The sequence below is a fragment of the Salminus brasiliensis genome, chromosome 12, assembly GCF_030463535.1.
Source record: "Salminus brasiliensis chromosome 12, fSalBra1.hap2, whole genome shotgun sequence".
In the NCBI taxonomy this organism is placed as follows: Eukaryota; Metazoa; Chordata; class Actinopteri; order Characiformes; family Bryconidae; genus Salminus; species Salminus brasiliensis.
The window spans coordinates 1,013,646-1,028,853 of record NC_132889.1 but is presented as its reverse complement, the minus strand read 5'-3'; the positions used below and the strand labels follow the sequence as shown (position 1 = coordinate 1,028,853).

Here is a 15,208-nt window from a genome sequence, read left to right as displayed (position 1 = left end):
AATTTTACCATATCGCCCAGCCCTAACCTTACATATCATTACTAAGCAGTTATAAGACGTTAAACGTGTAACAGTGCAACAGTGATGGACCTCTAGCCAAACCCTCAGACCACGTTCATCTCCACTCCAGTGTACAGCGAAATGTGTCCTCCGCATTTAACCCATCTGGTAGTGAACACACACTCACACACACACACGTGTTAGGGGCAGCGAGTACAGACACACACCCAGAGCGGTGGGCAGCCAACTCCAGCGCCCAGGGAGCAGAGAGGGCCCAACAGTGGCAGCTTGCCGAGCCCGGGAATCGAACCCGCAACCCTGTTATCGATATCCCGGAGCTCTAACCGCTGAGCCACCACTGCCCCTGTAGAGGCTCAGATTCCTGCTCGGCTCTGCTCTGTCGGTCAGAGCCCACTCAGGTCCAGTCTTCTACTCACAGATCATCGTCTGACCCTGTTTAGTCTGATCTCAGATCATCTCAGAAGCTCTGTGTCCATTTATGAATGAGTTATTAACTCTTATAAACAGCAGAAAGGCTCTTATTGTAAAGTGTGAAACTCATCAGCATTCTTAATGAGCTCCAAACATGAAGATCAGCGCTGCAGCACTGCTCAGCAGAGCTCAGACTGTGAGAATAGTATCTTCATATGAATAATGAAGCTGGTGATTATGATGATCATAAGCGAGTAATTAAAGCTCCGGTTGGGGTTCGACTGTGGTCCGGTATTAACAGAGCTCTGCTGGAGCTGACCGGTAAGATCAGGAAGCAGCAACTTCTGAGCTTTAACAGCGTGGAGGAGTGTTGGGTACTGTTTGGGCAGAGACGGGTCACTGGTGGAACTGCTTACTGATGGTTAATAAGCTGTTTATGACCTCATTACTAAACATTTTAATAATATTTTTAATAATATGAGAAATTGTTGGTGGTCTGCAGCAGAAGAGAAGGCCCCAAAGCGATGCAGGTCATATCTGGCCCAGCTAAGCTTGAACACAATGAAGAGTGTGAACGCCTGCATCGGACGACCCATCCTCATCACCAGCTCTACCGGACAGCAGGAGGTGTGTGTATGCAGTGTCCAAATATTCGTAGACATGTACTTTAAGCTGCACCCATTGCTGAGCAACACACAGCAGGACAGGACTTCTTCTCTACAGGGCTCTTGTGGCTGAATGCAAACAAATCCTCACAGCAGTGCTCCTCCTTTCTAGTAGAAAGTCTTCTTCTCTGGACAGTAGAGACAGTTACTCCAACAGAAGCAGGAGAAACTCTTTTAATCCTCTTGACTTTAAAAGAAACAATGATAGTGGACCAGGGGCTTTCAAACACTGCAAAGATCTCAATGAACACATCTGTCCATATCTGTGTGTGTGTGCGTGTGTGTGTGCGTGTGTGTGTGCGTGTGTGCGTGTGTGTGTGCGTGTGTGCGTGTGTGTGTGTGTGTGTGTGTGTGTGTGTGTGTGTGTGTGTGTGTGTGTGTGCGTAGGTGTGTGTAGCATGGCCTGCTGCCCAGTTCCCCAGCAGGAAGGTGGGCCTGATGCCTGAGACCCAGGTCAGTCTGGGAGTGAAGAGCGGGGCCACAGTTAGACTGCAGCCGGTGACAGGGGCCATCCTGCAGGCCGAGGAGCTGCAGATTACCCTGAGGTAAAATCCCACAACCACCACCACCCACAGCTTGTGGAGGGGTTTCTAATAAAGTGGCCAGTGAGTGGAAGCACCAGGTAGGGTATTTCTAATAAAGTGGCCAGTGAGTGTAAGAACATTGGATTTCTGAACTTCTCAAATGATCTGCCTGTTTTTGAGGCTGTGGCGCCATCTGGTGGTTAAACTGCTGCTCTGCATCTAAATCTGGTCTGATGGTATTATTGATTAATATGATCTGCTTGCAGGAAGGAAGATGAGTGCCTCAGTTCAGAAGATTTCAACAGCTTCCTCTTACGGTCATTAGGTAAGTTGACTGTCCTGCAGAGCTAAAGGCCTTCACAGGTTACAGTTTTCAACTTACTCTCTCTCTCTCTCTCTCTCTCTCTCTCTCTCTCTCTCTCAGACTGCAGGATCCTCCTCCCTGGAAGTTCCCTAAACGTGTCCTATTTCGGCCGGAAGTGTCCAATCCGGGTGGACTCTGTCAAAGGTGTAGATGGTGTCACCCTCTGTCCCCTCACCCCTCTTTCTGACCCTTGCCATCCACCTATACTGGACCCCAGTCCTCTGGATCTTTCTTTCCAGCTGGGTCAGCTGACCCTGAACCACTCATCACCTGGCCCGTCTCCCTGCCCATCAGCCAGCACGCCAGGCCGACCTCAGGACTCCTCCCTTCTGACCTCTCTCCCTCCCAACACTCCATGTAAACTCCACGACACCTCCCTTAGTGTCCAGTCCCTGTCCGACAGCCCCCTCCCATCCATGCCAGAAACGCCGGGTCAGTCTATGGAGGATAGTGAGGCTCATCACGGTGTGTTGGATCTGGCTCCCTCTGCTGTTCGCTCTGGGAGTGACACCTTCTACGCCGTCTCCTGCTCAACCAGGCTGAGCTTCACCCACTCACAGGTTCAGAGGACTGAGGACAAGGGTCAGGAGAGGGCAAAGGTCACGTACAGTATGATCGGAGGGCTGAACGCTCAGCTGCAGGCGATTAGGGAGACGATCGAGCTACCGCTCAAGCACCCGGAGGTCTTCAGAAAGTATGGTAAGTAAGGGTGTCTGATTTGTGTGCACCTTTATGTATGTATGTATGTGTGTGTGTGTGTGTGTGTGTGTGTGTGTGTGTGTGTGTGTGACACCAACATCACATCTTTGATAAGCCGACTGCTTACACCTGTGTTGTGATGTGGATATGTCAGGAATTCCGCCCCCTAGAGGAGTGCTGTTGTATGGGCCGCCCGGCACAGGCAAGACCATGATTGGAAGAGCAGTAGCAAATGAAGTGGGGGCACACATGACCGTAATCAACGGGCCGGAGATCATGAGCAAGTACGTACACACAATAGCTTGTTTTTTTAATGATAGTTGATGGTCAAAGATGCAAATAATTAGAAATCGGACAGAAATCGGACTGAATATTTACTTTTTCATACAGCGTTTACTATGCAAAATCAATCTATATCTATTCATAAGTAAATATATCTCTAAAATAATGTCCATACCCATATCAACCCTCACCCATACCCATATCAATCCCCACCCATACCCATATCCATTTATACGCATACCCAGACCCACCCGGCTAAACCCATCCACATACCCATTCATGCCCATACACACCCACATCCCCATCTTTACCCATCCATTTACCCATCCATTACAATAACCATCTGTACCCATCCATACTCCTTTATACTTGTAGTAATCTATACCTATCCACATTCCCATCTGTACCCATCAATATATAAACGAATATATATATATATGCTCATCCATATTCCAGTCTATATCCATAATATATACTATATACCCATTTAAACCCAAACAGATAAAACGTACAAATATACGTATACATACCCATCTATACCCATCAGTGTACCCATTCATACCCTTAACCATCTATACCTGGCCGTACTCATTCATACCCCTACCAGTCTATACCCATCCATATTCCTATATATCTATTTCTATATCCTCCTAATTTATCCTTGTGTGTTTATTATACAGGTTTTATGGTGAAACAGAAGCACGTCTCCGCCAGATATTCGCAGAGGCCTCACAAAGGTACAAACCCGACTGTCTTTATTCTACCAGGAGGGGAACAGGGCACGGGTCTTAGTAACAGTAGCAGTGTGTGAAACTACCTCCACCATGTTTGGAGGCTGTACTTTACTTTGGGGGTCTTAGTAACAGTAGCAGTGTGTGACACCACCTCCACCATGTTTGGAGGCTGTGCTTTACTTTGGGGGTCTTAGTTACAGTAGCAGTATGTAAAACTACCTCCACCATGTTTGGAGGCTGTGCTTTACTTTGGGGGTCTTGGTAACAGTAGCAGTGTTTGAAACTACCTCCACCATGTTTGGAGGCTGTGCTTTACTTTGGGGGTCTTAGTTACAGTAGCAGTGTGTGAAACTACCTCCACCATGTTTGGAGGCTGTGCTTTACTTTGGGGGTCTTAGTTACAGTAGCAGTGTGTGAAACTACCTCCACCATGTTTGGAGGCTGTGCTTTACTTTGGGGGTCTTAGTTACAGTAGCAGTGTGTGAAACTACCTCCACCATGTTTGGAGGCTGTGCTTTACTTTGGGGGTCTTGGTAACAGTAGCAGTGTGTGAAACTACCTCCACCATGTTTGGAGGCTGTGCTTTACTTTGGGGGTCTTGGTTACAGTAGCAGTGTGTGAAACTACCTCCACCATGTTTGGAGGCTGTGCTTTACTTTGGGGGTCTTGGTTACAGTAGCAGTGTGTGAAACTACCTCCACCATGTTTGGAGGCTGTGCTTTACTTTGGGGGTCTTAGTTACAGTAGCAGTGTGTGAAACTACCTCCACCATGTTTGGTGGTCACTGTGAGCTGAAGTTGATCTGCTGTAGAACGGACCTCTGTGTTCCCCCTACAGTCATTGATCAGTGTGATCTGTGTGTTTGTTTGGTATTGATCAGGCAGCCTGCGATCATCTTCATTGATGAACTGGACGCTCTGTGTCCGAAGAGAGAGGGAGCCCAGAATGAGGTAGAGAAACGGGTCGTCGCCTCTCTGCTCACGCTCATGGATGGCATCGGATCTGTGAGTATTAAAGCTTCAAATATTTCTGTACCGTCTGATTTTGTGATGTCACAAAAATCCAAGACATTCACATACTGTACATCTGCCTGTTCAGCTTACAGCAGCTTAGCCCCGCCCATTCACACTGAAGTTGTCATAATAAGATTTCAGGCTGGACTGTTTTTTTGAAAGAAGCAAAATCCCAAACAGCCAATCAGAGCAAAGCTCATTTGCATATAGCGGCCTCAAAGTAACGGTAGCAATAAAAGCCTTTAAAAATAAATGCTGACTATCTTTATTGCTTTACAACCCTGTGAGTGTCTCAGTGTCTGTCCCTCTCCTCCACAGGAAGGCCACAGTGGTCAGCTGTTGGTTCTAGGAGCCACCAACAGGCCTCACGCTCTGGACCCGGCCCTGCGGCGCCCAGGCCGCTTCGATAAGGAGCTGGAGGTGGGCGTTCCTGGTGCAGAGGGGCGGATGGATATCCTGCAGAAGCAGCTGCGCTCTGTCCCCTGTGAGGTCAGCACAGAGGAGCTGCAAGAACTAGCCGACACAGCTCATGGATACGTCGGAGCTGACCTTGCTGCTATCTGCAAGGAGGCCGGTCAGTCATTAGATACTCACATAGTACACATTACTATATATAATATTTTATTTATTTCTTTTTTACATGAATGACCGCACATTCTGTGTGTGTGTGTGTGTGTGTGTGTGTGTGTGTTTGTGGCTGGTTACTGGCATATTGTTATATAATATATAGAGTATAAATGTATATTACCCACATATAAACCCTCAGTCTCACTCTGTCACCCTGTCACACAACTCCACCTCCCCGTCTCCCCCTCTTAGACACCATTTCTTTTATCTCACACATTCACAACGCATAAAAGAGATGCAGCACATAAAGTATATATTTATATATTATTCGTTTTATTATGCAATACTATATGAAATGTAATTATAATCGACCTTATATATGTATTATATATTATACTTATATAATATGTATGAGGCCGTCCGTATTCACCCATACTCGAATGCATCCATTCTCATCCATACCAATCTATACCCACAGCATGTTCTTATATCATTTCAATATAATCTATAACCACTGATTTCAAAAATATATATATGTATATGTATATGTGTGTGTGTGTGTGTGAAATATTATGATTGTTATTATTATAATTAGTAGTAGTAGTAGTAGTAAGAAATATAGATTCTGTTTATCTCTCTCTCTCTCTCTATATATATATATATATATGTATACATACATGTAGCATATATATATAACATATGTGGTATTAAACCACATATTGAAGTCCTAAAAACAATCCAGTGTGTGGGGTGGGGGTGGGGGTGGTGGTGAAGGGGGGATGTTTGAGTTTGAGTGCTGCGGTCATTGTTGAGGATGTGGGCAAACTTTAGTTTACAACCCTGACTCTGTAGAAGTGTGTGTGTGTGTGTGTGTGTGTGTGTGTGTGTGTGTGTGTGAGTATGTGACTTGTATAGGTGTTTATGTGCGAGTGTCTTGTTTGTCTGTATGGGTGAGTGTTTGTGTGTGATCATATGCAGGATATTGTTGTGCATATATGTGTGTGTGTGTGTGTGTGTGTGTGTGTGGCTCTTCTGGGTGGTCCTGGTGCGTGGTGTACAGTGCGAGCCGCTGAGGAAGCGGAGGAGAGGAGTGAGGGAGTTTAGTGGAAAGAACAGGAGGAAGAAAGAGGCGAGGAGACGTGATTCTCTCTGTTTTTCCTCAAAGCCTCTGAGAGAGGAGAGAGGAGGAGACCCTGAACACTGAAAACACACACACCCGTCAGTCCCGCCCCTGAACACCAGGCGCCGCTTCATCAATACTGCTCATTGATCCTGTGTGTGTTATTTCATACTACACGCCTGTATGGATTAATTATTAAGCGAGGCCGGCTCATCGGCTGACCCGGCTCTGATTAAAACACAACACGCTCGTTTGTTGACCGAAGCCGGGGACGACGGCTCGGCTCCGCGCTGTGGTTTGTTTTTGTGGGTCGTGCGTGGGTCACCTTTTGGCCTCGGTGGGCCCGAGACATGGTAATGATGTGGGAACCCACCCGGAGGTGGTTTGTGGAGAAATGAGAGGCTATAAACAGCCGGTATGAAGAAACATAGCTGAAGGGAAGGTATTTGGGTGGATGTCTTGAGCGTGAGACCGTCTCAGGAGCCATTTCCACTCATTAACAAATTACAGCGTGAAAGACATGTTCACCCTCCAAAACACACATTTTCCCACCTCAGGCATGAAATCCTTATTAATATTATCCTTTTTATTCAGGCATGGGAGCCCTATTCACAGTAAAGCAGGGCAGAGTGGTGTGTGACGGGGTGGTAATTTCAAACCTAATATGGCCACAGTTCTACATCTGGTCCCGTTCCTGGCCTAGCAGACATGCCAATCAATTAGAAAAATCTTAACAGATCACCGGCTGCTTCAAAGGCTCACATGATGTCATTTCCTCTTAGTTTTGTCATTTAAAGCAACAGTACTGTAATATATTTATGGAGAAAGCAAAACTATAAGTGTGACGGGGTGGAGAGTCCAACTGAGACACACATAAAAAAAAATCTCAATTTTGCATGGCATGGCTAAGGCAGGTGTGTGTGTGTGTGTGTGTGTGTGTGTGTGTGTGTGTGTCGGTCTCGTCCCCTTTGCCCTGCTGGTACTGTACAGTCAGCAGTCGTGGCCCACTGCACTGAGCTCAGACCTTCTCCCTCACTGTAATAGAGCTGGGTGTGTGTGTATGTGTGTGTGTATGTGTGTGTTTGGTAAAATTACAGTGCACTCAGCGTTCTGGGCTCGTTACACTCAGCTCAAATCCCCGTCATTCACTGAAATCCAAATCCCCCCCATACCCCCACCTCCCGGGTCAATTGAATGCACACAGCACCTCTAAATGACCTGGCCTGGACACCAACCCGCTGCAGAGGAGTCTACAGGCCTGTGCAGAGCGAGAGGAACAACCAAGACTCAGAAGGGTTGACTGTTCAGTATGTTCACGTTACATGGATGGATGGGTGGATGGATGGATGGATGGATAGTTGGATGGATGGATGGATGGATTGATACAGCAATGGATGGTTGGATGGATGGATTGATACAGCAATGGATGGTTGGATGGTTGAATGGGTGGATGGGTGGTTGGACGGATGGTTGGACGGATGGATGGACGGATGGTTGGACGGATGGATGGACGGATGGATAGTTGGATGGATGGATGGATGGATTGATACAGCAATGGATGGTTGGATGGGTGGATGGGTGGATGGTTGGACGGATGGATGGATGGATGGATGGATGGATGGTTGGACGGATGGGTGGATGGTTGGACGGATGGATGGATGGATGGATGGATGGATGGTTGGACGGATGGATGGATGGATGGATGGATAGTTGGATGGATGGATGGATGGATTGATACAGCAATGGATGGTTGGATGGATGGATTGATACAGCAATGGATGGTTGGATGGTTGAATGGGTGGATGGGTGGTTGGACGGATGGTTGGACGGATGGTTGGACGGATGGATGGACGGATGGTTGGACGGATGGTTGGACGGATGGATGGACGGATGGATAGTTGGATGGATGGATGGATGGATTGATACAGCAATGGATGGTTGGATGGGTGGATGGGTGGATGGTTGGACGGATGGATGGATGGATGGATGGATGGATGGATGGATGGATGGTTGGACGGATGGATGGATGGATGGATGGATAGTTGGATGGATGGATGGATGGACGGATGGATGGATGGATGGATGGATGGATGAATTGATACAGCAATGGATGGGTGGGTGGTTGGATGGATGGAGGGTTGGACGGATGGGTGGATGGATGGATAGTTGGATGAATGAATGAATTGATACAGCAATGGATGAATGGATGGATGGTTCCATTCAATAGTTAAAGGAGTCTCAGCAGAGCTTCAGCAGCAGCTCAGTCTCTCTCAGTCTGTACTGGGTCTGGATCGCCCCCTGGTGGTGCAGGACAGTCATTGATGCAATTACATTGCTGTTAGCTTCTGATCCACCATCACATCTACAGTACTATTAGTTACAGTAGCAGTGTGTAAAACTACCTCCACCATGTTTGGAAGCTGTACTTTAGCCTGGCTAGCTCTCACTGTGAGCTGAAGCTGATCTGCTTCTAAACGGTGCTCCATTACGCCCCCAAGAGGAGATTCAGATAATATAGGAGTGAATTCTGGGAGTTCTACACACACCTCAGTCATCACACACACTCACCATGAACACACACACTGTTACGGTGCAGGGGGGGAGTGCTCAGGGGTAGAAATATCTGTACCATTGCTGGAAGAGAGAGAGAGAGAGGTTAGGGTGTTTGCTTGTCAGAGATGTGGCTCAGGTAAACAGGGCAGGAGTGTGTGTGTGTGTGTGTGTGTGTGTTTGTATTTACTTGCTGCTGTCTTCCTTATAAAGTGCTTTTCCTGCTCTCTCTCTCTCTCTCTCTCTCTCTCTCTCTCTCTCTCTCTCTCCTTTTAAAGCGGTGGTGCTCCCGAGGCCAGTGGCCATAAATCCCGCCGCTCCGCTGACGGGACGTTTATCCCATTCCACTGTTTATAAAACCCGGAAACATTCCTCACGTCCTACAGCTCTCTCTCTCGCCCTCTCTCTCTCGCCCTCTCTCTCTCGCCCTCTCTCTGTCTTTATTTGATCCTTTTCTCTCTCTCTCTTTTTTAAATATAAATTTGGTCCTTGTCTCTCTCGCTCTCTCTCGCTCTCCCTCTCTGTCTCTCTCGGGTGGGTGTGTTATGGTGTGCAGTGAGCAGCTGTAGTCCAGCTGTTGAGGGGTGTAAATACAGGTGTGTGTGTGTGTGTGTGTGTGTGTGTGTGTGTGTGTGTGTAAGGTTCCGGAAGATTCAGCGCTGTAATGAAAACGTTCCTGTTTTTCTTTTCTTCTCCCATCCTGTTCTTTTGGACGTTGGCATCAGGCCAGCAGCATTTCTGCTTTTGCTTGATGAAGCGCTCTGAAAGTTCAACCGGGGGGGAATCTCATTCTGACCCTTTTTGAGAGATATCTCACACACACACACACACACACACACACACACATAGCTGAAGTAGCATAAAGCTACTTTAAGCTGCATCCATTGCTGACACAGATGTGCAAATGCACACACAGCTTGTCTAGTCCCTGTAGAGAAGAAGTACTGCCAATAGAATAGGACTCTCTGGAGCAGATCAACATCATGACCCTATTGGCTCCATGCTGCCTAATAATGCCAGGCGTGGGCTAGAGGGGTATAAAGCCCCCCAGCATTGAGGAGCTGTGGAGCAGTGGAGGAGCTGTGTTCTCTGGAATGATGGTGGAGGAGCTCCATCCAGTACTTTTGGGATGAGTTGGGGATGATGAGGTGGGGTGGTGATCTCGGTGACCTCACTAATGCTTTTGTGGCTGAATGCAATCAAATCCTCACAGCGATGTTCCTCCTCCAGAATCTAGTAGAAAGTCTTCTTCTCTGGACAGTAGAGACAGTTACTCCAACAGAAGCAGGATCAGCTCTTTTTAGTACCCTTGATTTCAGAAGAAACAGTGAATGAGCAGGTGTCCAAATACTTTTGTCAATATAGTGTTGTCATGTATGTATAGTTTTGTTAAATAAGTGGAGTTGAGGCCCAGAGAGCAGTGAGCGAGCGAGAGAGAGGAGAATTGTCCACATTTGGTTCACATTAGGGTGTGTGTATATCTGTCTAGCGCGCACACACACACACACACACACACACACACACACACACACACACACACACACCACACTAATAGCACATCGGATGTTTTCTTAACCAAATGCTTCTCCTCTCTTCCCTCCTCTCTTCCTCTCTCTCTCTCCCTCTCCCGCCCTGCTCTCGCTCTCTCTCTCTCTCTCTCCCTCTCCCGCCCTGCTCTCGCTCTCTCTCTCTCTCTCCCACCCTGCTCTCGCTCTCTCTCTCTCTCTCTCCCTCTCCCGCCCTGCTCTCTCTCTCTCTCTCTCCCTCTCCCGCCCTGCTCTCTCTCTCTCTCTCTCTCTCCCACCCTGCTCTCGCTCTCTCTCTCTCTCTCTCCCACCCTGCTCTCGCTCTCTCTCTCTTGCTCTTTTATAATTGTATACAGTTCCACAGAGGACCAGTTTCCTGGACACTGATTAGGTCTAGTCTTGGACTGCAGTGTTTTTTATATATATATATATATATAGACAGTGTGTATTATTAAGACACGCCCACGTGTTTCACTACTGGTGGTGAATTCCCTTTAGCAGTCGTTAGTCTAGGCCTAGACTGTTCAGTGGGCTCAGTGTCGTCCAGCTGCATTGCCCTGTCTGTTTACTTCGGCCCACTCTGGTCGGTCAGTACGGACCTGCTCGAGGTTCTGGTGTTCTGGTGCGGGGTTGGGGAGGAGGCTACTGTGAGCCCTGTGAGACTCAGCTGGAGGAAAGGCCGTCTCCTAGAGAGCAGATGCTACATTAGCCTCGTAGCTTCAGCGCTAAAGCCTCAGAGGCAGCCTGAAGGCAAGGCAGCAGAGGAGGCATGGCTGGCCTTTAAAAGCAGGGCAGCTGCTGCAGGGGGGACCCATAGAGAACCCCCTAGACCCACGGCTGCCCCGACCCACGGATTCAGAACCAGACAGTACTAGAGGATTGGGAGGAGTGAGGGTGCGAGTGAGGGTGCGAGTGAGCGAGCGAGAGAGAAATAGAGGGAGTGGGGGGGAGTTTAAGGGAGCGGCTGAAGAGAGTTTGTCCTCAGGGTTTGTCTGTAGAACAAACTGACCTTATTGGCTCTCTCTGTGTGTGTGTGTGTGTGTGTGTGTGTGTGTGTGTGTGTGTGTGTGTGTGTGTGTAGGAATCCTTTAGGCCTCCTCCCGCACTGTGTTTTATATAAACAGGATGTAATACTGTCTAATCATAAATCCTCCTGCAGTTCCCGCCAGCAGGACAAAAGGAAACCTGTGTGTGTGTGTGTGTGTGTGTGTGTGTGTGTGTGTGTGTAAGATGTTGAAAAGAAGGACCTCGGTTGTCCACATGATGGAAGATGTTCTCCTTATAGGGTAGCGAGTTGAAATAACCAGGAGAAATGTTATTCCCGAATTATTCCAGAGGAATTCCGGAGTTAATCCGGCTGGCATCGCTCCCTCTCCCTGGAATTCCCTTCGTTCCGTATAACGATCAGTGAAAGCTAACAGCTCAGAACGGGTTCGATTCGGACCATGTTTGGCCCCCTAGCTTGTTGGCTAAGCTAACACGTGTCAGTAGTGTGTCATTTAGCCAGACTCTAAGCTAACGCTAGCCAGCCTGTCCTGTATTGTTAATTGAGCCTGGCTAACGATAGCTTTTAGCCAGCAGGCTACAGATTCCGACACGGGCCGAATTGCGTCAGTTCTGGAGAAGCTAACACGGGTTTAGATGCTAACGACTGGTGATGGAGGATTCGTGGTGTTTGGATTCATAGCCTGCTGGCCAAGCTGTTTGCTAGTTAGCTAGCATCAATCACACTACAGTACAGGCTGGTTAGCATTAGCTTAGGTTTAGCTAACTGACTCAAATCTGAAGTGTGCTAGCTTTACCTTTTATGCCGGGGATATTGGGGGGGATAGGAGGTGTCCGGGGGGATAGGATTGGTCACAACACCGGCCAACTTTGTATAGCGTAAAAACCCTTGATGTGTTGGAGTGAAGGCCAAAATTAAACATGGTGGTGGTGTTTAGCTGTTGGCCTGTTAGCTTGTCCGAACTGGAACTAAACAAGTGTGTGTGTGTGTGTGTGTGTGTGTGTGTGTATACACAGTATATGCTGGTTCTGTATTCATTATCTTTTGGTTGATGTTGCAGGCCTTCACGCACTGAGGAGAGTCGTAGCCTCCACCCCAGGCCTCTCTGACCCCGAGGTGATGGACAAAGTGAAGGTCACCACCTCCGACCTCAGACTGGCCATGACGCACGTCAAGCCCAGCGCTATGAGAGAAGTCGCTATTGACGTCCCAAAGGTACAGTAGAGGTACTCTGTCCCCGGGTACACCGCTAGCAGGTCACTTAGTGAGGTTGTGTCCGTTTACGGTGGACCTACTGTAGCTGACACCTGGTCCAGGTGATGCAGTACCTGCCATACCTCGGCCTGCGTGTGCCGCCGTGTTCTCTGCAATGATGGTGCCGCTCCTTCCAGTACTTTAGTTTGGGATGTTGGGGAGGTGATCGTCCAACTGGAGATTAAAGCAGAGCTCTTGTCGCTGAATGCAATCAAATCCTCACTGCACTGCTCCTAAAAATAATCCAGTAGAAAGTCTTCTTCTCTGGACAGTAGAGACAGTTACTCCAACAGAAGCAGATCAGCTCTTTTTTTTGATTGTAGAAGACATAATTATTAGGCAGATGTCCCAATACTTTTGTCCAAATAGTGTAGAATGTAGAATTGTAAGCTTGGTTATATTATGGTGTTATTAAAGCACGAGAGCTGAGTAAACAGGACTTTTTGGCACCGGCCTGAAGATGTTAGGAGAATAAGGGAGCGAGGGAGGGAGTGAGTAAGGGAGCGAGGGAGGGAGCGAGCAGAGATGAGTAATGAAGCATAAACACAGGCAGGTGGGAACGGAACAAGGCAAAACTTTCTTTTGTGTGAAGATCCGTGTGTGTGTGTGTGTGTGTGTGTGTGTGTGTGTGTGTGTGTGTGTGTGTGTGTGTGTGTGTGTGTTGTGGTTTGCGTGGCGTTCGGAAGGATGTGGCCTGAAAGGCGCTAATCTCTGTTTATAGACAGTTTACATCTCACACCTGCCCAGAGCAGGACGGCTGCACCCATCAGAGACGGATACCTGCACACTGTCTGTCTGTTCACTCACACACACACACACACACACACACACACACACACACACACACACCAGTCACGCATGCAGGACAGAGGCCGGAGAAGGGATGTTTTTGGGAAAGACACACAAACACACACACACACACACACACACACACACACATCCTGTCCCGTGTGTGTGTGTGTGTGTGTGTGTGTGTGTGTGTGTGTGTGTGTGTGTGTGTGTGTGTGTGTGTGTAAGGGAGATGTAACCATACAGGAAGAGGCTCTCGCATCATCCTGCCACTAATTGGAATCAGGTTGCCGTGGCGATGTGTCGCCCTGGGCAGTGTAGCTTTGCTTCCTGTGTTGGACTGAGATCACCCCAACACACACACACACGCACACACATATATATATATATACACACACTTATATACACACACACACACTCAGGAAAGAGCAGGGGATTAGAAGAGAGGGAGAAAGAGGGCGAGAGAGGTCTCCTCTGAAAGGGAGGTGATGGTTTCCAGCAGGCTGATCAGATCCAGATGAGCGCCAACATTTGCTTCTCATTTTTATATAAGAAACTTCCAGTGCAGCCACACGCCTCAGTCCCACAGGCCTGTGTGTGTGTTTGTGTGTGTTTGTGTGTGTTTGTGTGTGTTTGTGTGTGTGTGTGTGTGTGTGTGTGTGTGTGTGAGAGAGAACTTGTTTTTGTAGGTTTTCAGAATGGCTGTAACTTTGATGGAAAACCACAGAAACAGAGCACTAACCTACAGAACCAGCGCAGTGCTCCTGATCTTATTACACACACACACACACACACACACACACACACACACACACACACGTGTATGTATGTAGTAAACCCATATGTATTATGCATATATACTGTATAAGATCCCATACATCTCATATGTATTCTGGTCCCAGAAGGCCCCCTTATTCAAATAATACTATATGCATAGAATTCACATGTCATTTGGATAAGGGTGCCTAAACTTTTGCATATATATTATATACAGTCTCATGTAATTTGTAATTTTACCAAGAGTGCCAATACATACATTGCATATGATATATACATGTTGTAAATATGTATCTAATGTGCCCATATAAATATTATATATGCAATGTATAAGGCCCTATATATCCCATACCTACATCCCATATGTATTCTGATGATGTTTATGTATGATGTGTATACTCTATAAACATAATAATAAGAATAATAATAATAAGAACAATATATACTGATACATTGTGTAAAGCTGAATATTAATCTCAACATTGATGTGTGTGTGTGTGTGTGTGTGTGTGTGTGTGCATACAGGTGCGCTGGAGTGATGTTGGTGGTATGGAGGATGTGAAGCTCAAGCTGAAGCAGGCTGTGGAGTGGCCCCTAAAGCACCCGGAGGCGTTCACTCGGCTGGGCATAGCTCCCCCTAAAGGAGTGCTGCTGTACGGCCCGCCCGGCTGCTCCAAAACCATGATCGCCAAAGCACTCGCTAACGAGAGCCAGCTCAACTTCCTCGCCATCAAGGTAACATCGGGCAGTGTCCATACTGGTACACGACACCTACATAAGCCTTTCATTACAACTGACATAAAGCTCCATATATACACACACTATATGTCCAAATGTTTGTGGACACCCCTTCTAATGAATGCATTCTCCTTCTTTAAGTTGCACCCATTACTAGTCCCTGTAGAG

The 15,208-nt window shown here is 47.5% G+C and overlaps 1 protein-coding gene across 2 annotated transcripts in view; it reads left to right on the top strand.

Annotated features, from left to right (window-relative positions):
• afg2a (AFG2 AAA ATPase homolog A) overlaps nt 1–15,208 on the top strand; it is a 46,994-nt gene that overhangs the window by 1,021 nt on the left and 30,765 nt on the right. The window contains exons 2-11 of one of the 2 annotated variants that reach the window (XM_072693114.1): nt 938–1,059; nt 1,485–1,642; nt 1,888–1,946; nt 2,046–2,684; nt 2,839–2,968; nt 3,647–3,703; nt 4,581–4,704; nt 5,032–5,287; nt 12,543–12,697; nt 14,828–15,037. In XM_072693114.1, the coding sequence (XP_072549215.1) occupies nt 938–1,059; nt 1,485–1,642; nt 1,888–1,946; nt 2,046–2,684; nt 2,839–2,968; nt 3,647–3,703; nt 4,581–4,704; nt 5,032–5,287; nt 12,543–12,697; nt 14,828–15,037 (1,910 nt within the window). Of the gene's footprint in view, nt 1–934; nt 1,060–1,484; nt 1,643–1,887; nt 1,947–2,045; nt 2,685–2,838; nt 2,969–3,646; nt 3,704–4,580; nt 4,705–5,031; nt 5,288–12,542; nt 12,698–14,827; nt 15,038–15,208 lie in introns of both variants that reach the window. The other variant, XM_072693113.1, reaches the window with a different exon arrangement.